Genomic DNA, 23,808 nt, shown 5'->3' with positions numbered 1-23,808 from the left:
GTAGCGTACTTAAGAACGTGTAGCGAGGTGTAACCAAGTGTAGGAGTAAAATTTTGTGAAAATTGGAGAAGGGGGTGTAGCGGACGTAACGAAGTGTGTAGCGAGGTGTAATAGGCTGTAAGATGGTCACTTTTTACTCGCCAGAGAGACAGCTAGAGTGTAGCGTGTTACGACGTGTAACCGAGACTAGAAGTGTTTTTCTTTTTGAAAATTGGAGAAGGGTTAAGTGTTTTGTAACCTATTCTAGAGATTTATTTTTCCGAAAATTGGAGAAGGGGTGAGCGTGGTGTGTGGATGTTTCTTCATGATAATTCAAGTAACCAAACAAAAGGTTGCAGAGTGTTTTTATAAATTCTTAAGAAATTACTAGAGCATTTTCCGCCTGAAATTGTCATAGTCTTTCCAAATTGGCGCAAAGGAATTAATTATTTACCCTCGCGATACGTTATCGTTTTTCGACACGATAAAACCTGCGCAATTCTTCTCGAATTGGAACTTATAATACTGGCGTCACTAAATACCAGCAGTGTTTCGACAACATTGTCTTACTGGTTTACACATTTACAAATTCAGCCGGTAACCTATCTCTCTCGTGTAAGTATTCTGCGTAATATTTTCCGTTGTATTTCAACCACTTCTATGTAATATTCAGCTGTTATTAACATTGTAAGCTTATTGTTATATCAACTTATCGTTATGGTGTTTGTTACCGACATGCCCAAGATACTGTCTAAATGGACATACACACACTATAACCAGGACTGACTCAGGCAAGGAGACAGGACTCAATCACGCAGCTAGACACTCACAGGCAGACTCATTGACTGGTGTATCAGTAGCTGGGCCGTGAGGCCTAGGAATGGTTCCGTATTCAATAACAAGATCATGGACGTACTACAGACTAAGATCAATAAAAAGTTTCACATACTATTTTCTCATGTTTCTAGTAACGAGATCGACAGTGGCAGGATCTTTCTTTGTCATGACAACATCCGAAAACAAGTAAGTCTTTTGACAGCAAATGAAAAATGTTGTGACTGATTCTGAGGCAGTTCACTGCTAGATTTCAAAACGAACAAATACGTGTTGGAAAACACTCGAAGCTCCGTGTACACACAATAGATAATTCTTGCATAGTAAAAATACGTCAGTTTCGAATTCATTCATATTCTTCAACAAAAACAATCTTCGTCAAAGTAGGTTGTCAGTTATAAAATTCCCGCACAAACGTGTCAGGGGTTGTGGGCAAGCCTGAATGTCACGAATTTGAAGAAATTTTCGTAGTATGTTGGGCCGGGCTAATTTATGTTTTTAGTGTACGTAACCTCGATTTGTACACTTGACTTTCCACCTCGATGATACATGTATCGCGTATTTTCTGCACAAGGAAGTTGAATATGTGACAGTTTGCAACTGACAAAATGCCACATTGAATAGACAAGTACACTAAAACCTAATGGATCATCTGATACGTCTAAACGTCAAACGGTGCAGTACGGCACCTGTGAGATCGTGTTTAAAATTTGCAACATTATAATGTTGCACATCGGCGCCGTCGTGTTTCAAATAATGAGATGACGTAATTCTTTGCTTCAGACTCGATCACAATGGTGCACGAAAACAACTTTTTCAACGACGGCATTTCGGCATTCCTATCAACAGTCGAGATCGATAAAGCAGCCATACTCAAAATACAACTCTGTTGATCTGGCATTATTCGGCAATGGTCGGTTACCATAGGCCAGGGGTTTCATCAAGAGCCGGCAGCCGGCGAAATTGACCGGTTACTCTTACAATTTCGCCGGCTACCTTTTTGGAAATTTGAACTCTTCATTATAGCTAAAATATGTTTTACCTTCTGAAATGATACGGACAAGTTTCATAAGATGTGTAATCAAACTTTTCAACGGCTTTTATGTGAAACAAAATTTAGAAGACGAGCGACTACTACGATCGCTTTGTACTACGATGCAGCACGGTCTTGCGTATACTGCCTCAATAAAAATCGGAATTGCAATTGACGATTCTATTGGCTACCTGAATTGCTGATTCCTATTTGGTGACCTTTATATACGCTAATGAAAAACGTGCATACTACACCTGTCGGCCGTCGTTAGCTCAACTCAAAATGGTCGATGAACAAATGAAGACGGAAGCGATCGCAAGGTCAAGCTTTGCTGTACGCAGGGTTCTCAAAAATTTTTGAAGTAGGCGGAAAATTCAGAAAAGTAGGCGGTTAGCTTCTGTATGCAACCAGGTTCCCTGGGTGGGGGGGGGGGGGGGGGGGGGGAGACAGTTCTGAGCAATTTCATGCATTCTTATACAGTGTATAAAAGGCTATTCCAACATACACACAGGGGGGAGGGTTTCAGGGATGGGACGTGTGGAAAAAATTTTTAAAATTTGAAGACATTTTGGAGTAATTTCATGCATTATTGTACTGTAGGAAAGACAATTTCAGCATGAGAGTGTTAAGAATTATTTTTAAATTTGAAGACATTTCTGAGCAATTTCATGCATTGTTATACAGTGTATAAAGGCTATTTTAACATACACAAAGGGGAGGGTTTCAGGGATGGGGTCCCCCGTCCTGTAGGCAAGAAATTTTTAAATTTTGAAGACATTTTGGAGTAATTTATGCATTCTTGTACAGTATTAAAGACCATTTCAGCATACAGAATACTCATTATCACTGCCAGTTACAACATGTTTTCAAGGGATAAAGTTTAAAAAAAGTCAAAAAAATTAATTTGATATCACTCGGGCCTGTCAACTGCATTCAGTTGACAAGGATAATAGCAAAATTTCACCAGACTGTTGTGTAGAATTGTTAGCTCATGACTTGAACAAACATTTTGAAATACATCATAGAATGGGGCCTAGGGTTTTCAAAACCCAGATAACGATCCGCTAGAATCTTGACCAGCCTGGCTGTACAAAGTGTTTTACTGATTTAATAAACTTGATTGAAGATACAGTAAAATCAAAGAGTTTATTCAATTCAATGAATTATAGGAACACAATTTTCAGTGATTTTAATTCACTGTACTAATTTCAAAATAAAACGAATCCGCGAGCTGATTATTGATTTTTTGCTGATGTTGAATATAATTGAAAAAGAGAGCTAAATTTCAGTGTTCATGTTTGATAAAACCTCAAACTAACGACACTGAACGCCAGCCTGTACTATACCGTGAGTGTATAAAGCACCGGTAGTCAAATATAACACAGTGCACAAAACGCGATATATCGGTCGACCTGAAATTTGACACTGTTATCGACGTAGCGTTTCAAAAGTACGAAAAGTGAGACCAAGTAATTTTTTGTTTATTTAGATTTGATCTAAACCTCCCAAAACCAACAGACAAAGTCAGAAAATCAAAGTTTTCAAGCGTCGACTTTCTCTTCCGCGATGCACACAACCACGGCCCCTCAACAAAACGCGATGTCGATCGACTTGAGTTGAATATTGACATCGTGATTGACCATGGATGGATTGACATAGCCTTTCAAAGTATGAAAGATGAGACTCAGTAACTTGTGGTCGCTTTAGATTTGATCAAAAACCTACCAAACCCATCAGACTAGGCCCTACTCTTACGCAGAAAACCAAAGCTCGGAAGCGTCGACTTTCTCGACTTCCGCATTTGAGCGAAACAAAAGTCGGCTTCATTCGGAAATGGTCGGCTATTCGCGGGCATAACGTGATTCTACAGTCCAATTTTCGGCGATACCCGATGTGAACGTCGGAATAATCGGGCTGTGATCGGGCGAGCGAGGTTGACCTCGAGAGCGATTCCCAGTGTATAGTACAACACGTTCGCTGATCGCGGTACTACAGTGATAGCAACAAGTTCACCGCGTAAATTGCTAGACTACATATAGCCACATCGGCACTTCTGAAATATTATCTGCGGCTTGCAAGACCACCAAAAAAATCTAATTAATGTTATCAAAACCAGAATTTCCGGGCCAGAGAGCGAAACAGTGCTGAAAAGTAGCCGGCCAAAATACGAAAGTAGCCGGTCAATTTGGCCGGCATCCGGCTAAAAATGAACACGCTGTGTACGATCCTCGGTTTTGAAGTGGACCAAGAAACAAGAGAAGGATAATTACGTGGATTTAAACTGTTTTCGTAGGCAATGACCTGATTTTCACGAAAATCTTTTTAGTAAGCCGATGTGCGTTGCACTGCGGTTGGCGTAATTGTGAAGGAGTATAGCCAGCAGGACGTATGATATGTACTGACTGCTCTTCGGTCTATCGACGCCAATAAGAACGTCGCGCAGAGTGGTTACAATGCGATCAGACCTCTAAATTCACTTCAAAAGATTTCGTCAAGTTCAATCCAAATGTGCGCTTCTGCATGAACGTACAAATTTTCATATCCTATATTAAGGTTCTTACTTTGCATACCCATATAGTCAAATAACCCTGAGGATCTTTGATTCTATTTGCGAAATATGGTGATGATTGTCATTTTTTTATCATTATTCGTTATATAAATTATCCTTTTTACCTCCACTTTTTCATCTACAGATTTCCATACCAAACATCAGGGTTCTTAATTTTAAGCATAACATTATGCATTAATAAGTTTCTAATTTACTGTGCTTAAATATGAGTTTTTCATCCAGGATGGCATCAACAAGGGGAATGTTTCCCCTTTACCAGAAAATTTCGAGGGCATTTCACCAGTTCATGTGTTCTACTTGTACCTCTAAGGTGTGACTGACACAATTTCATGGCAAGAGGGGGGGGGGGGAGTGGTCCCCTTGTCAAATTAATTGGGGGGTGCCAACATTTCAACAGAGGGGGAATTCCCTATCCCCTATCTAGATGTAACACTGTATAATATCATCTACATATCAAATTTATATCATTAATAATGGTGAATTATTATAGTTTACCTCCTAAAGCATAGAGGCTCTAAAGACTTCAATTTTCTTTGTTCAAATTATCGTCAACATTACCACATTTTATCATTTTTAATTATGAATTATCATATTTAGGCCTAATCTCCCAGGAAAATGGCTTTTATGATATGAACACAAATTGCCTGGAGCACTGCTGACAATTCCCCGAAAATACTATATAGAAATTCAAGTGACTGTAAGCTGTAAAAAGTAAATTTTAGCTCATATTTCAGGGTTTCCAGCCTTCGGCCGGGAGGGGGAACACCCCCTCCCGGACCCTCCCCCGATGACGACTGCTTTGTGGTCATGGCAGCTGCAAGCCGCCTACTTTTCCATTCTAGCCCCTAACTTCAAAAATTCATGAAACCCCTGAGGTAGGCTGGAGGTATTATTCATGCTCGGAAAAGCACGTTTCATACATCGGGTAAATATCGGACATGATGTCGCTGAGGATGTGTGATTTCCATGGCCATGCGTGTTAATCATATGTCTGTTAATGCTAGCAACGTTCACGAAAGGTGAAATAGTCTTTAAAACCGTGCAGTAATTTTGTGGAGGCTTTGTTCTTGAGAATTTCGTTTTGTTTTTTATCCAAACCTGTCGCTTTACCACATTTTGCTATTTGGATGGCCCTTTCAGTTTCTGCAATTGTGATTGGTTGATTTAACTCTGAAATGTCTGGATAGCATAAGGTTTCAGGTCATCATACTCGCTGTCAAATTGCTTTACTTTATTCATTATTGCACACAGGTGTTCATCATCAAAACAAAACTCTTCGGAGTCATCTTTTAATGTAGGTTCATTCGTGCTGAATAAATTTGCAAAATCGTTTCTATACCTGATCAACAGCCTCAGGATCTGTAAATGACACACCCTCATTTACAATTTCCATTGGTATCGGTTGTTTACGTATATACGTTTGATTGATGAAAATATGTCATTAAAGTCTTTCCAGAAATTTGTCCCCTCGGCCTGCACATCCAGCAATTTCTGTTGTTGTGATTTAGTACCATCGTTTGACTTTCCTTAATCAGAATCAAACAACCGTCTAGCTTCCATAAATGATTGTCTCAGTCTTGATTTAACCCTAGATGGGCCTTTGCATCTGAGCAATAGTTTCTCTTTTTGACAAGCTGATTTCCACAAGTCTGAGAGTATTGTTGACCACCATGGTTTATTTTCCCTGCGATGTTCCGTGGTTCTCTACGATATATCTTTGAACTGTAGATGCGTATCCATCTCACTTTTGAAAGTTCACATATCATTGTACATGGCATCAACATCCGATTGTTTCAATTGAGCTCGTTCGAGATTTTCAATGATTTTAGTGACATGAACAAGAGTGTTGTGGTTGCACATAAATTCATCTGAAATATGGTCGAACTATAAACCCGTTTTGTTTTTAGTGCAACGTTTTTACAGTCACTGGAGCGCGATACAGAAACCTTGTTTTCGCCATCAAATTTACACACGGGTGCAGTGCAGGTAGGAAAAAATACCGAGCTCATCACAAATTCGTGCATTATACCACACTTGGAATTTTTTTAATGTATTCGGATCAAGGGCTGGTAATAAACAATAGTCAACTACAGCAGAACCTTTGATAGACCTTTTCCTCATTCAACCTGAAGTTAAATTAACATTATATCATTTGCATGGCGATTTGACCTAATTCAGCTGCGGAAGTCGCCTTGCCAACGTCCTAGCTGTGGCGATCGTAGCTGTGGATTCATAGCTGTGCCAAGCCTAACTGACGTAATATTCTCATAAATATTCTTCTCAAAGGATCAAAACAAAAGAAATCATGCAATTCTGGGATAAAAAAGTAGTTATCAGAAATTACAGCTTGAACTTTATCTCAAAAATACAACAAAATTACGCATGAAAATGGCAAGCATCCACGTAAAAAATCATGTATTATGCGGAGTAGGTAAATTGCAGCATGAAAAATCTGATCTTTCAGTAAGAGATCACAATAAAGACAATTCGTTGTATTCATCAGTATAACTCTTCGAAATAAAAAAATCATTCATTTTGAATATGCTGTGAGCGACGAAAAGAGAAAATGATCGGCAGTTGAGATAAGATAGCTGGACTGGCAGTATGGTGGATATGACATGGGGATCGACACCACTTTGAAAGATCGTGTATGCGATGCTATTTTGTGTGATTTTTTGTTGTAATTACATCTATTTCCACAATTGATACATGAATATCTAGGAACAGAATGCCTCTTTTCGAAAAAAATAGCATCAATGACACTGTAGCTCCCATCCTGGACTATTTAGTGTTTGTTCTCTGGTCAGATATTTGAACATGTGTGAAAGGGATAAAGTGCATGAAGTGAAAATACTTAAATGTAATGTACTGGAGATAGTGAAATATGTTTAATGTAATTATTCATAATATAAAATGGAAAAAATACAGAATTAGATATATCGAATACTGTGATACAACCATTAACTCAACAAGTCATTTACAATGACATAGTCCCCACTTGTAATAGGAGTATTAGTCTTGATGGGGCAGGAAAATGTGGTCATTAAGAAGTATCACTGGAGTGTATATGTTGAGATCTATGGGCACATAGGTCTATGTCGTTGTTCCCAATTTGAAACACATGAGGCATGTCTAAGTTATGGTTCTAAATCGGCAAAAAAGATCAGACCTCTAGCAGTATTGGCCAGCCAAGAAATACATATGCACATTATAAATGAGGTACAAGATGTGAAATCTTAAGGTCTAATATCCTATCAAAATTGGAGGGTATAGAACTTGTGGTTACTGAAATATGCATATATATGTATAATCAAGGTCAAAGGTCATCGAGGTCACATGACATTTTGAAAAAAAAAATTATATTGCTAATTAATCCCTATATGCCAAAAAATCAGATCTCTAGCTCTATTCGCTTGCCCAGAATTAGATGTGTACATAATTAATGAGGTAAAGCGTGTGTTGTCATAAGGTCTCCCATCCTACTGCACTTGTGGTTACTTATTTATTGACATAAACATATATTTTAGGTAAAAGGTCATCAAGGTCACATGACATTTGGTCAAAAATTTCTCTCCTATAGTTATCCCTATATACCAAAATCAGACATCCAGCTCTATTGGCTCGCTCAGAATGAGATATGCGCATAATTATTGAGGTACAGTATGTGGCGTCATAAGGTGTCCAATCATACAACATGAAGGGTGTAGCACTTGTGGTTACCGAGTTATGGAAAAATATGTATATTTGAGGTCAAAGGTCACCAAGGTCACGTGACATTTTGTCAAAAAAATTGTATTGCTAAGTTATCCCTATATACCAAAAATCAGACCTCTAGCTCTATTGGCTCGCTCAAAATTAGATATGCGCATAATTAATGAGGTACAATATGTGGCGTCATAAGATGTCCCATCATACCATACATGAAGGGTGTAGCACTTGTGGTTACTGAGTTATGGACAAATATGTATATTTGAGGTCAAAGGTCACCGAGGTCACGTGACATTTTGTCAAAATATCCGAGATAACTGCGTGAACGGATGGACGAACAGATGGAGGAACGGACTGACATGACCCAATCTATAAGCCCCTTGACTTCATCCAGGGGGACTAAAACTGTGTCACTCCATCCTTTTTGCATATGAATACGATGAGAAATGGAGTTTTAAACAAAAAGTCCTCTAACACGGCCAAATTTGATCGCATTGTGAAACAAATCGACGTGCATCTGTATGGGGTAGGGTACTGTCCTTGTGCAAAGTTTGAAAGAAATTGACCAGGGCATGTCTGAGATATCTGCGTTAACAGACGGATGCACAGACGTACGGACGGACGCACTGACAGACTGACGGACAGACATGACCCAATCTAAAAGTCCCCGGACTTTGTCCGTGGGGACTAATAACCCCAAAATGCAAACATACATATTTCACCTCAATTTGTACACTCCTTACTCTGTAACTTACTTAGTATACCTAAAGGAACCTGCGTACACCACGTTTCAACCCAATATGACCTAAGGTTACAGAGTTTTAGCAAGCTGCCGCATTTTTCCTTTATTCCCCTAATTTGCATATTTTTGGCACTGACATTTGAACATATTCTCAACTACACCCCTGGGTGCACCTGTACTTGAAATGCTAAGATGGTAGGTGCTGCGGTTTAGGAGTTTCTAATCTTAATTGACATACATACACACACACACGCACACACACACGCACGCACCCAAACACACATACAGACATACATACATACTTACATACACAGATATGCAAATGAACTGATTCATCTTATAAGATAGCCTCTCACTGATTTTGTACATATACCAAATGTGAGGTAAAAATGTTTCTGTTTCCTGAAAACCATGGCTTTCTGAAAATCTTAGAGAAATTGCAATAAATTTGCCTGTTTCCATTGAAAAATTCAACAAGTGAAATTCCACACTGAAAGATCTACATCTGTACATCATTTTTTAGGAACTGTGCTGTGACGTGTTATCAAATTTGATGCAGTATTTCTTAACGTATTACGCTTATAAGTAAATTTCATTAAATATGCAAATTAGACCTTAATTATCATGATACTGAATAAATGTCTTTGCACACTATTACAGGACTAGATTTTGTAAACTTTGCAGAATTTCTATACACATCTTAATTATGAAAATTCATCAAATATGCAAATTAGCAATTAATTGACTTAACACTGCTAAATGCCATTGCACACTATGGTGGTCCTGGGAGATCAACATCTGTACCACATTAGTCAAATTTGATGCAGGATTCCTTACATTACACTTATCATAAATATCATTAAATATGCAAATTTGCAATAAATTGACAAAATACTGATGTAAATCTTTGTCTGTTATCAGAGTTGTGTGACCAACACCAGTACTAAATTTCATCACCATCTTTCTAGAAACCTAGCTTTTTTTCAAAATTCACTAATCATGCAATTTAGTACTAATTATTCACGCCACGCCAAAAACAATGGTTTTGCATATGTATTTCATAGTTTTATGTCCTTGTACCAAGTATGAAAAGAATTGGCTCAGGCATGTCTGAGATACCTGCATGCACAAATGCACAGACTCATGCAACCATAAGTCCCTCACTGAACTTACCTCCGTGGGGACTAAATGTGTGTACACAATGCAACAAGACCTCTAATATGTGATATTTCTTTGAAAAAATATCATATAGAAATGTATTTTTACTGTACATAGAAAGATAACTGATATTTTTTTTGGAGAATATACATTTCATGACACGTAAACGTTTACTTAAATTTTTCTTGAAAACATTAATGCTTTCTATGATAAAATATGCATAATATCTCTGACACATTGAAATTGGTGGGATTCAAGATTGATCAACTTGCCATTTGGCACAGTGTATGAATGTGATATTCAAGATGGCTTACATCTATTTGAATAATACATGACAATACATTTTAAAAAACACTAGAGAAATTAACACATACCCGGTAGATCATCCTACGATATGACAGAGACAGAAATACATGTTATGCTGTATAAAAGCTTGTTAGGAGGTTTATTTACCATTAAAATATCTGTATTACATTGTAAAAGAGTGATACACAATCAACCAAGTGTTCTTACATATGCAGGCCTTGGAAAAAACTAACATATATTTTCCTTAATTACAAAGGTTACAAATGCAATGTAATTTGAACTACTGGAGGAATCAATTAAATCTTACATACGTGAGGAAGTTTCAAGTATACATGTACATCAATGTACAGCTGATACAATGTCAATCCTGCCAATTGGGGATGAGATCATTATCCCATGTAAATCAGCATGCAGTATTGTGATAAAAGTCTTTACTGTGTAACAAGAGAATTTCACAATACACAGCTTTAATACTTGGCTGCATATTTTTACAGGCATACCAATGGGAACATAAAGCCTAAGACTGACCATTGTACATAATCTGAAATATTCTGAGGAAAATGATGCATCATACCTATAGCTGCATAAAACAGGTTCACAAAGTTTTCTATTCTCAAATATGTTGCTTTTAACCAACTGAACTGGGGTCCACTAGACCTATTCAAAGTATTGGTTGTTATGTTGTAAAGTTGGTTGTAAAGTGACCTAGTGACTGACAGAGCCCTGCTGTGGAGTCCAGAGAATAACTATGTGTGACAAATTTGTTGGTATAGTACCTGTCGGTTTCAGTGAGTGTTTTTCCAAGGATTTGGAAAGGTGGGACACTGTGATCTATGATGGTTAAATGGGGGGGGGGGGGGGTCACTGAGTGAGTGAAGCACAGCAAAGTCACAGAGGAAGAAATGTAGTGGAGGGCTTTTTCCAATTGACAATTGATGTCATGAATACATTCATTTCTAAACAACATGGAAACTGTCTTTTAATGGTTTGTGACATATTGGTAGCATTAAAAGTTCTCATTTGTAAGCAAGTGAATGGCAGCGGATAGAGCTCAACTAGTACTGTGTTATGTAGAGTGTAGAGACTATTTCTGACACTTATTGATGAAGAGGGTGGAAATCTTTGCTAGCTCATTTCAGGACAGCTGTAAAAATTCACAATGTCACATTAAGATCATCCCTAAGAACATGTCTGCCAAATATCAAAGCTATCAGATGAGTAACTTTTGAAACACAAATATTTTGACCAAAAATGGCAAAAATTGACCAAAAAATACGAAAATTGAAGATTTCATCAAATTTCAATATATCACACTAAGACAACCCCTAGGAACCTGTATACCTAATATCAAAGGCATCAGACAAGTACTTTTTGAGAAACACATTTTTTGACCAAAAATGGCAAAAATAGCACCAAAAAAACAAAATTGCAGATTTCGTCATATATTCAATATATCATATTAAGTTTATCTGTAGGAACCTGTATACCAAATATCAAAGCTGTCAGATGAGCGGTTTTGATGAAATAAAGTTTTGACCAAAAATGACAAAAAAATTCCTTAAAAATACAGATTTGCATATATCATCACAATTTGAACAAATCTAAGTTGGGCTATCCCTTGGGATCTGTATATTAAATAATAAAGCTGTCTGACCAGCGGTTATGAAGAAGAAGATTTTTTACCAAAAACGCCTTTTTTGGCACTAATTTGGATATTTTCAACAATATCAAAAAATTGAAAAAACTGGTTTCTCAAAATCATATAAATCATCTACACAACAAATATCAAATCAGTAAGTATGGCGGTTCTCAAGATATTTGAGAGGACGGACGCCTCACAATTAGACATACATACATACATACATAAAGACAGACGCCGGACGGATACCCATCCAATAGCTTCTATAGACTATAGTAGCTAAAAATAAGCTCATTCACACTAACTGCAGAGCTAAAATAGAATTTAATCATTTGATTCCATGTCTGTTCTTTTTAAAGTATATTCCTTGAATACAAGTAAACAAGTACTGATAACATATATACTTGTAAATATCTATTTTTCATAAGCTTGTCAGACTGCTAAAGGTGTGCTTGTGATTTTCTGATAACATGAATTTTTACTTATTGCAAGCAATAGTTTTGATCTCCAAAGCAAGTTTCAGATGTAGTTTTGAGCTTTTGCTCTTGATAATGGAATGGGACTTCATGTACTGTATTCACGAGTTAGTCCAATTTGCAATAATCTGCAACATAAATCTCTGTACCCTGTCCACAAGTTGACATTGCCTGAAATCCAATCGCACAAGCTTGAAGATATATCTCCTTGGAAGCCATCATTGTTTACAGCCTGGGGGGGGGGGGGGGGGGGGGGGGGGATCAGAGGAATGTGAAGGGGGTCACTCAAAATATTGATAAGGGGGGGGGTTACTCAAAATGTTGAGAGAAAGAAGGTGCAAAATGTATTGAAACATGTACCTCTCAGATTGCACCACTTCACACATCAATTTCTACAAATTTTTACTCAGTAAAATTACACATTGAAAACACCCCTGAGATTACGCCAAACTGCACCAATGCACACTACAATTTCTCAAATTTTTCCATGCAAGGGAGAGGAGCAAGCCCATCGGACACTTCCCCATCAGCCTTCCGCATGTTCTTCAATCAGTACTTTCAAAGTCTACCTATCAGATATCCCGGTGAGGACCCTGTTATGATACCCATCCATATTAAACAATACTGTATGTAGTTGTATACTGGTTATAGTGTGACCTTTGACATCTATGTTTGTTGTGACTTTGAATTTCATTTTGTTGGTTTCACCTTTTTCAACCGTCATGAGATAACCAATGATTATCTAGCAGGGTACACTAGGATTGGGTACACTAGGATTGAATGGTCTTTACTATTGCTGTATTTATGTAAATTATAGAAATACATGTATTGAAATTTAAGTTTTCAAAAGTGAGTGTGGGGGGGGGGGGGGGGTCAGTCAAAATTCCATGTAAGAGAAAGGGGGTTACTCAAATTCATCATGGTTGGGGGGGGGGGGCGGGTACTTGAAATTTTAGAGTTTCCGACAAAATTCCTCCAACATCCCCCCCCCAGGCTGTAAATAATGACAGCTCCCAATGAAATTTGGGCTGCAGTGTAGCTGTATCTTTTGATGAATTTTTCACAATTTTTTTAATATCAACTCTAGTTTCTTGTTCTTCTTCTGAAAGCTTAATGGGAAACAAAGTACCTATATATATCATACATGTGCACATTGCAATGTTATTGACCAGTATATGTAAATCTGGGTCCTGATTGACATGTACACCTCTGGAGCAGAAAAAGTGATAATGGAATGTTTATAAACAATCATCACAAGTGACAATTACCTACAGGTTTGTTATTATACTACTGAGATCACCATGATACTGAGGGGAGGCATGAAATAATAATTGTGTTCTCTCAGTGCTCTGAAAGTTGAATTTTTCTCTCTTTGAGCTGGACTACCTTAAACAGTTCAGTGTACAAGCTGCAATATGATGATGCTTAGTATTGCGGGGTTATATCTGTTAAGTTGCCCACTGTTTGTCTGTGGTAGGTGTAGTGGCCTTTAGGAGTTTTTGATCCTAACATACATGTACATACAATCTGTGTGCTGAGCAGTGTAAGGGTTCACGTCTGTCCACCATACTGACTAATAGGAAATCCTCTACCAAATGGAGGTGCAATCCCACTGTCTTCATCTGAGAAAACTGTCCCTGGTAGCTGGTTCCTTTCTTTGCGTGGTAAAATGCTGCCTTAAAGTCGGTTTTGGATTTATCTTGCTTCCTCTTCTGCATGGATATACACACCTGTTCCCTAACATAGTAATAATAATAAACTCATGGAAGACAATCATGGACCAATCATGGAACATAAAACATATAATTTCTCTTCACAAAAAGTTAGTTTATTGTGTGTTAAATATCAAAGAATTCTTGTGTAAAAAAAAACAAATAAATTTATTTTTCTCTCCGCTATATACATATTTCTCTAACGTAGACATCTCAACCACACCGTTTTCTTCTTGCTCAACCAATGTCCTGCTCAGTTTAAGAATGAGAATTGCTGTAACATGTATGCTGTGTATAGTATCTGGATGGATTAGTGTTAAGCTGATGCACCTACATAGTTGCTGCTGGCAATGTCAATTAAAATACAGCAAATGTATCAGTGAACCTGTGTTTTCTAATTAGTATTCTTGTAATCGTAAACATGCTAGCTATATAAAGACAATTAAAATACAGAAATGTATCAGTGAACCTGTGTTTCTAATTAGTATTCTTGTAATCGTAAACATGCTAGCTATATAAAGACAACTAATATAAAACACTTTGTGCAAGTTACAAGATACCAGTTCCAGCACATCTTTGCAACAACCACTTGTGTATATATACTTGGGAGTAAGGACTGAAAGGAAAAAACTTACCTGTTGTTTGATCATTTCATTCATCTTTCATTGTAAATGTCATGGCAAAGTCTATTCAAAGCCCTCCACTTTGTTCTTTACTGCTCTTTGTCAAGGCAATGGTATTTCTCATCCTTGACATTGCAGCATTCACTGCTGATCCTGAATTGTAAACAGATAGACTCATGATTACTAACTCTTTAAATGACAATGATAACCTGAATGATTAAAATACATTTGATGATGGGATGTTAATGAATTTCAAACACTCATAATGTCCTTAACCCTAATGATGATAAGCATTACACACATGTAAACATTCTAAATAAGATGACCCAGGTCTATCCACAATACAATTACTCAGCATCGCAGGTGACCCGGTCAACCATCAACAAATACATGTACACGCTATGGAGATGATCCTGGGCAATCCAGAATACAAATACAGGTACACATTATTGAAGATGACCCAGGCCTATCCTGAATACAATTACAAATAAAGGTACAGTGTTTTTATTGAAGATGACCCAGGCCTTTCCTGAATACAATACAATAAAATACAGGTAAACATTAATTGTTGAAGATGACCCAGGCCTATCCTGAATACAATACAATAAAATACAGGTAAACATTAATTGTTGAAGATGACCCAGGCCTATCATGAATACAAATACAGATACACATTATTGAAGATGATACAGGCCTATCCTGAATACAATACAGGTACAGATTGTTTGTATTGATGATAGACATTGGTCATCTCCCATATGTATTCTACATAGGCCTGAGTCAGCTTACATGTACATACTGTGTGCATGTATGCGTATTGTGGATTGGCCTAGGTCATCTTCCGTTGCATATATTATGTGTATTTTGGATATGTCTGTGCCATCTTCCATACCATGTGAATGCATTTGGATTGAGGATAGCCCTGGGACATATTCCATATCGTGTGCATGTAGGCCTGGGTCATCTTCCATACCGTGTACATGTATTTGTGGATAGGCAGCGGTCACCTTCTGTCATGATGTGTACCAGTACTGAGTAACACTGTATTGTGGATAGGCATAGGTCATAATATTTGCATGAAGATATTGCCCAGGATATTGTCCAGTTGAATGTTTACCATGCTGAACAACAAGCAGCACACTGCGACATGCTAAGTCGTGTTCGATTACAAGTAAGCAAAAACGATAATTGCACAGGTTGTCCGCAGAGTTGCGGGTAGGACTAGTTACAAAAAATGAAAGTGTACCAGGAATAGTTTGCTGAATTCCATGGCTAGTGTTTGAATAAGAGACGAATCAGTTTTTTTTTTCTGTAGACATCAAGTGGCCATTATAGGAAAAAAATTGTGAGACTGGAACGAGAGTGACGCTTTCTCACAATGGTGAGAATCTCTTATTGCCATTCTCACTGCTATCGGTGAGAATAGTTTAATTCTCACCATTGAGCACTGAGAAATGCACTTCTTGATGAGATAATAGATTCTCACCGATGGGAATGGAAATTCTCTCTAAGCACTGTGAGAATGGTAATTTTTACAGTGAGAATCAACCAGACTAATCATTCACTGGTGAGAATCAACCAGACTCATTGTTCACTTGCGAGAATTAACCACATTGTTTCACACCAGTGAACAACAAGTCTGATTCTCACCAATGAATGGTGAGTCTGGTTCATTCTCAGCTTAAAAATTACCATTCTCACAGTGCTTAGTGAGAATTTCCATTCTAACTGGTGAGAATCTATTATCTCACCAAAGAGTACATTTTCACTACTCATCGGTGAGAACTTTTGAATTCTCACTGGTAGCTGTGAGAATTGACAAGAGATTCTCACAAATTGCAGGAAAGCGTCACTTTCTCTCTCCAGTCTCGCAATTTATTCCTATACACCCAGTTTGATTTTGAAATTAAAGCATTCATTGTTTGGACTACCAATAGAAAGAGGCGACTGTTTACCACTAGTGTACAAAATGTGATTATCTGCAGTACACCTTCTCAAAGTGAACAGTTGGTTTAAAAATTAGACTCTGTGATTGGAGAACTGAAAGCACTTGATGACTGAGGCAGAAGGGAAAGGGTAGAAAGGAAACATCTTGAAGTTACCCTGTAAATAATGCAATACTTATGATACGTCTTGATACATTTACAAAAGTGCAAGTCACATAAGTGTGAAGCACACGGGAATAAAATTTGTGTGAATCCTATAAAGAAAGCAGTTTGTTCCATAAAAAATAGTTGTTTATTTTCATTGCCACTAGCTATCTGTGGTTCAGGATGGTCCTACTTAATTTGAAAATCACAAATGTCCCATGGACCTGGTAATGTATTACTTTGAATGGAAATGATTATGGGACCAGTTTAATGTCATATTGTTACTGTAGCAACTGATAGGACCTGAGTATACAGCTGTCAGTGGCCAAAATCACAGATGAAATTATATGTAATTTGGATGGCTATAGTTCTAGCTAGTCAACGTTGGTCTCAATTAGCCAGAATGGCTTAGTGGTAAATTTAGCCAGTGGAAACACTGAACAGGATATATGTAAGTACAAACCTGTGCCACAGCAAGGACCCACTGCCTTAGGAAAGTAAATATATTGATGAAAAACTCCCTCAATTCCATGGGTTTTTGCACTGCATTGATGACAACACCACCATCTCTGTTCAGTGTTGGCTGTTTGCATAGCCACACACTGTGTATTTGCTTTGCAATGGAGGATGGTATTGTCACCATGTTGTTTTTCACCAGGTTGTCAGACCAGTATCCAATGACAATGGGACGCACTGCCTCAGTAAGGGATCTCGAATCTGACTGGGTGAAAAGAAAACATTAACAAGGATGTAATGTAAATATTATCTCCTGCACATTGCTGAAATTACTTTACACATCAGTTCATCCTAAAACATGGCTTTTTATATTCATTAAGATAAGAAAACTTGATTGTTTATGACTTCTGTAATTTTAATTAAACCTTTCATCACTGGTATAACTTTGCACCAAACCCATTGTAATCACTGATGATTGTGCACCTTTTTAAAGAAAACTATAATGTGGGTCACGACGTGCATTCAAGCAAGTAGCAATAAATTCATTTATACATTTATTTCAAGGGAAGACCTGGAACAGGCTCCATAAAATATACATAAAAATATGAATGCATGAAGTACAATTAAAACAATAAACAACACACAACAAACTATGTGAAACTATTAAAAATATGTACAAATTTAGGCATGACATTCTGACCAGGCATCTGAAACTTTGACAAGATAATGTGTTGTCAATGGCAGGGTTGGAAATGCACACATCAAAGTAGCCATACATCTTTGAAGAGCCAAGTACCTAAAACCATTGAGTTTTATACTGTGAGTCTAAAAAACAGTGCGAGTTCTAGTATTTGTAGTTTACTGAGGAACATCAAAATTAACATGAAACATGATTGGGGACAATCATACATATTATTAAAATATTATATAAAAATATAGTATATAAAAACAATCTTCGATGATAAAGAGGCTAAAGGTTAAAACGCTTGCAGAATTCTTCATAATTATTTCAGCTGTTAGGATGCTATGTTTGAAACAAAGGAACTTCATGAATTTCATTTGCACTTGCTCAATTTTTTCCTGTTGATTTTTTTGCCAAGGAGACTACAGTACAGACACATATTTAAAATACTTACATGTATTATATAAGTTATGTACAGAGCGTCAAGGGAGTTGATGTTGAAGAAAGAACTACAACTCCGCCAAATATAACCGAGCATGCGAAAATCTTAACTGATAATGAACAAGATGTGCAGGAAATTAAAAATAAAAAATGACTAAAAATTTAAAACAAATCTTACCTGATGAAGGATTTGTAAAAGATCAGTTGTCAATCTTTTGATTCTTGTTCCTTCTACGTTCCACATACATATACCTCTGAGGCTTTACGACCAGGTTACATGAGGTATACTAACAGCTGTAGACAAATGTCAATGAATACAATTAGAATCTTGAGATAGTCCTATTTCTCACTGTCTGTACAATGGATACTCAACTTTATAATCATGGATATGTGTCAAAACATTAGTAAAATCATATACTCATTCATTATGTATTACCATGCCACAAATACACAGTAATCATGGTTTGCTTTTATGTCCGTGAATATGAATAATAATGCTAACATTGAAACTTTTCAGCAAAAATGTAAATAGTCAATTGTACAACGATCATAATCAATCACAAAAACAAAATGAAGTGCTTGTGGGCCAAATTATACACTTTTTAAAAAATCTCCAGATTTGCCAAATTTTTAGGGTGGGCATGACTGTGCATCAATGCTTATTACATGCCTTGATGTGGGTGCAAATCAGTGAATTGATTTGAAAAGGAACATCCGGGGAGTTAGCGGGTCGGTGAACATAATGTACTGACCGGTTTTAATGGTTACCCGGGCAAGTGAATTTGCCCTTCAACGTTTTAACATCCAAGTAGACACTTAATGATAGATGTAAAATATACATGTGCACACTTCTATTTTGACTTTTGTTAAAATCCTTTCGATGCTGGTCGATAATGGTAAAATTGTTTGAAAATGTCCTGCATATATACGCATGTAACTAAATGTGATACAGCATTTATAACCATGAAGATATTGTTGCCTGAATACATGGGTTTATGTGCCCTCGCAGCAGGTTGATAATATCATGGAAATAACAGACTCTGCTCTGACCATTAATATTTATCTATAGGCTTTGGCAAGACTGAAAGCCAAAATAACCATGCTCGCCAAGCCTTGTTAATTTTGGACTTTCCTCTTGCCCTTGGCCATAAATTAATGATAATGGTCAGGGCTTCTCCCATTTTTTCTATTAATTTCATTTATTAAGGGTTAAAATAAGTGTGATAAGGCCATTTGTGTACAAGAAATTAAATTTTGGAATTTCAGCAAATGCACTTTTCATGTATGTACACAAGGCTGCCAAAGGAACAAGGAACAATTTTTTTCCAATACAAAACTGACAACATTTTTGCACTCTTTAGACTTTCGCCAAGTCTGTGGGCATGTAAATATCAAAAATGAATACATTGAAGCAATGAACTTCGCAGACTGGCAGGCTAGGTGGTTGGCTGGTGCTCAGATAATGGGGTGAATGCCATTCCCTACAGACTTGTGAACCTTGCAGGGTTTCAGTAGCTATAAATAACTCATATAACATCAGGTAATAAATATGCATGACTAATCTTAATCTTAATCAAGCATAATTTTCCAACTCATTTAAAGTTGGAATAGAGAAGAATAGTGAGTATAAATATGCTTTCAGAATTTTAAAACAGTCTGTGAATCTTTCTAAACATGGGGGATATTTTTGCCTTCCCTGGGGAATCGCAGCGGTACAATTATCATAATGAATCATGGTAATCTCCAGTCGTATGAAGTATCAGTAAATTTCACAATTGCAATCACCTTCCCTGATTTTTGTACCCATCACAGCTCTGCTCGGCTCCATACCCAAATCGGGTATTTGATTCCGCTCTTGCTGAAAAATTGTAATTTTTCAATAACATTGTTTCCAGAGAATGTTATGTAGGAATTATAACAAAAGATGATTCATCACTGGCAATTTTTTAGTAATTCTGGGTAAGAAATACATATATGATTGCAGAAGATGGCATAGAATACCAAGGATTCGACAATTTACAATAAGGGTATATGCAAGAAAGAATAACGGTAGAAAAACATTATTTTAAGATTCAGCGGTGAGAATAAGAACAGATTCTCACTAATTGCGAGAAAGCGTCATTTTCTCGCTCGAGTCTCACAATTTTTCCCTATGATGCTGTACGTGTTTAGGCTTACAGACCACAGACGTTCTGTTGAGTGGATAGTTTGTAAAAGTGGAGTTTCCGCTACGTTCCGACGTTCTCCTCCGTAGCCTTATCACCATTTGAAGAAAAGGCTACAGAACAGAACGTCCGAACGTAGCATAAACTACACTTTTACAAACTACCCACTCAACAGAACGTCTGTGTTACAGACAAGCTGCAGTACAGTAGCTCGCGCTCGAGGTATTTGGGTCGGACGGCAAAAACGTGACCTCGAGCCACTGTGCAGTTACACACACTGCCACACCAGCAGTGCCACGCAGAGCTAAAGCGGCAGCATACTGATACCATGGAGGTAGATATACTTACGTGGAAGAGAGGACTTCGCCAGTCGACGAAAATACGTGATCATCAGCTGCTCCCCTACAATGGTGAGACTTGGCTGCAGTACGATGTACGGCTGAGTCGCCCCACGATGTAACAAACACAACTCATACGCGATCGCGTGGCCGCGCATTGAAGTGACTTGGGGATTCCTCGTACAGCCTCCGGTCACCGGGGTGACCCAGGCCTGGGGGTGACCGGGCGTTTGTGACAATAGGGCCGCTTTACACAGGCATATCCTTCCATGACAAGCAATCAAGTACGCCATTCATGGCTTTATTTTGACAATACATCAAAGAAACTCGATGTACAAATTTTACAGAATGCTTTATAAAATATAAACCAACACTCCTAACACATTACGCTTTCAAGTGTAGTGTTAATTTAGCTTCGCTACACTTCGCGACACTTGTTCTCATTTGCATACAACTTCCCACCTCCTTTCTGAATTAGATGTGATTGCAGTATCGAACAGCAACAATGTTTGCTTCACGTACCAGGGAATTTGTAACTTTGTAGAAAGGAGAGTAAACTGTTTCAATACATTGTAACTTTGTAGGAAAGAGGGTAAATTGTTTCAACACCTTACAACATTTTATTGTAAGCTGTAGTTTTCTGTTGAGGAGGTATCGTGTGACATGATTTCATGAGAAGAAAAAAACATAAGAGCGTTAAAAGACGTCAATATTTTGCCATTTTGTAACCAAGCAGAACAGAGCTATTTCATGGGCCGGCCATATCGAAAGCAGTACACTCAAAGAACTACAGAGTGGCAGCGCGTACGTACAGTGGCCTCATTGAAATTCACTTGTCCGTCGGGCTGGGAGAATGTTGTTTTCACTTGCCCGGACTCAAAATTCACTTGTCACGGGCGTCGGGCGGCGAGAATTTTCGAGCCCTGCTTTATACTGCAAACAGTTGAAAATCTACCCAGTACAGAAGCAGTCTTAATCACTGCTTCCTCTACCTCAGACATCGCCATCGCCACCATCTTCGGCAGAATCACAACTACTGCCACTATCACTAACATCCCATTTATCATCAAAATCCTCCTCGCCCACCTGTACCCCTATCCTCTTGCTTCTCCTCCTCCCCCTTCTCCTGACCTCAACCATCATCGCCATTATCACCATCATAACATACCACCACCACCACCACCACCACCATCATCACCAAAACCATCATCATCATCATCATCATCATCATCATCATCATCACCTCTGACTACATACATGCACAGACTGTATTGTTATGGCAAATAATTCAAATAATTTACAAAACTTGCAATTCTATCGGTAATTTGATATGACGAACAGGCTCCTTGTTAGAAAGCAAATTATTTAAAATAGAGAATAGTAAGAATTCATGCAAACAATCAGGTTAGGGTCACCATTATTTCACGCATCGAGTTTGTATAAAACACTAACATTCCCACCCCTGTTGATTCTGTCCAGGCACCTACAACTTGATTTCCCTTTGTTATATCATTACAATTTTAACAATGGGTGATGTTTTGAATACCTTGATGGCTCATTGGCCTAAACATTTCTCTAACCATACAAAGTTGCTTCAAATAGAATCTGTAATAAGAGCATCACTCAAGACATAATAAGCCATTCCGAACTAAAACAAAGACCACCATCAAACCTCAAGTTGATTTCATGACTTGTAAACTCTGTAGTATTTGTATTTTATAAAAAACCCAAAACATTTTTTACTTTTTAAGTAGGCAAATCACGAAGTCTTGATCGGTTCCAAGTGTTACTGTACGATATAGCCGAGGAACTCGATAAAGGTGAGTATCAGAAGACAAATATAAACGTATACACGTTGCAAACTAGCAACGATTCGATTGAAATTCAAGATAACGGTTTTGCTCAAAGACTTCCAAGATGTACATGTAGTGTGAGAAACATGTGACATGCAAGCTGTCATCATAATTGGCTTGATACTTTCTTCTCTTGGATTCTTCAGTAATTTTGTTTCGCACAGTAATACACGACCTACGTACAGACGAAGTGGTCCAAAATAGTACATTTTGTATTTCGACGTAGCATCTTGTAATGTGGTTATCTTATGTTTCAAAATGGATATGTTTTTGCCATCCCACGATATGAATTTGACCTGAGTTATTGTTTGCATTCTTACCGATTGCAGATGACCTCAAAAGTATGACATTGTTATGTTACCCTCATATATCGAAGAGACAATTGAATAAAATTGAAGTTGCTGAAGAGTTGTTTGCCAAGCTGTGCGAGAAAGATATCATTAACGACAGAAATACAGTTTTTCTGGAAAAGCTGTTATCTCATATCGGTAAAAAACAGCTTCTCCAAAGAGTGGAGGCCTACCACCGAGCTAACACTGCCGGTAAGGATTTGAGTACACCGACAAAGAAGAACACAAAATGAGAGATTAATTCAAACGAGTGAACAACAGAGATTTGACAGAAAAGTGTGACAGAAACAGACATTGAAAATATATGACCGGATGAAAACAATTTGTGATTCTTTAAGCTTATGGTTTTCCTTTACGGGAAAAATTGGGAATTTCAAGTATCACGATTGTGAATCCTCACCACTTGTGTCATCCATTATTGGATTTTTCTCCCAGGCAAGCCAGTAATTGACTATTCCAGTAGTAATGATCACCGTAACACTGGAACTTTACCATCAACTTAAAATAATCAATACAGGCTTCAGCTATATATTATTTATTCATAAAGTTTTCATACAGCCAAACAGTTTCTATTATTTAAACCAATGGACAGTACTTTAATGAACGCTGTGGCTGTCATGGTTGGTCAAAGAACTTCAAAAGGTGTACTTACGT

General features: G+C 37.6%; 2 protein-coding genes across 2 annotated transcripts in view; one reads left to right on the top strand and one right to left on the bottom strand.

Moving 5' to 3' along the window:
• The window catches only part of LOC139151571 (uncharacterized), an 84,433-nt gene that overhangs the window by 42,726 nt on the left and 17,899 nt on the right, over positions 1-23,808 (top strand). Inside the window, exons 3-4 of the mRNA XM_070724464.1 lie at positions 22,703-22,771; positions 23,134-23,346. Of these exons, the coding sequence (XP_070580565.1) occupies positions 22,703-22,771; positions 23,134-23,346 (282 nt within the window). The remainder of the gene's footprint in view (positions 1-22,702; positions 22,772-23,133; positions 23,347-23,808) is intronic.
• LOC139151566 (uncharacterized) lies at positions 13,363-21,388 on the bottom strand. Its single transcript, XM_070724460.1, has 5 exons — positions 20,962-21,388; positions 18,627-18,742; positions 17,333-17,590; positions 14,792-14,932; positions 13,363-14,181 (listed from the first exon to the last, which is right to left on the bottom strand). Exons 2-4 carry the CDS (start codon positions 18,690-18,692, stop codon positions 14,921-14,923), a joined length of 336 nt encoding a protein of 111 aa, XP_070580561.1. The 5' UTR covers positions 18,693-18,742; positions 20,962-21,388; the 3' UTR covers positions 13,363-14,181; positions 14,792-14,920.

The sequence above is a fragment of the Ptychodera flava genome, chromosome 15 (genome assembly GCF_041260155.1).
Source record: "Ptychodera flava strain L36383 chromosome 15, AS_Pfla_20210202, whole genome shotgun sequence".
Lineage (NCBI taxonomy): Eukaryota > Metazoa > Hemichordata > Enteropneusta > Ptychoderidae > Ptychodera > Ptychodera flava.
The sequence above is the reverse complement of the archived record's forward strand: the minus strand, read 5'-3'. Positions and strand labels throughout refer to the sequence as shown.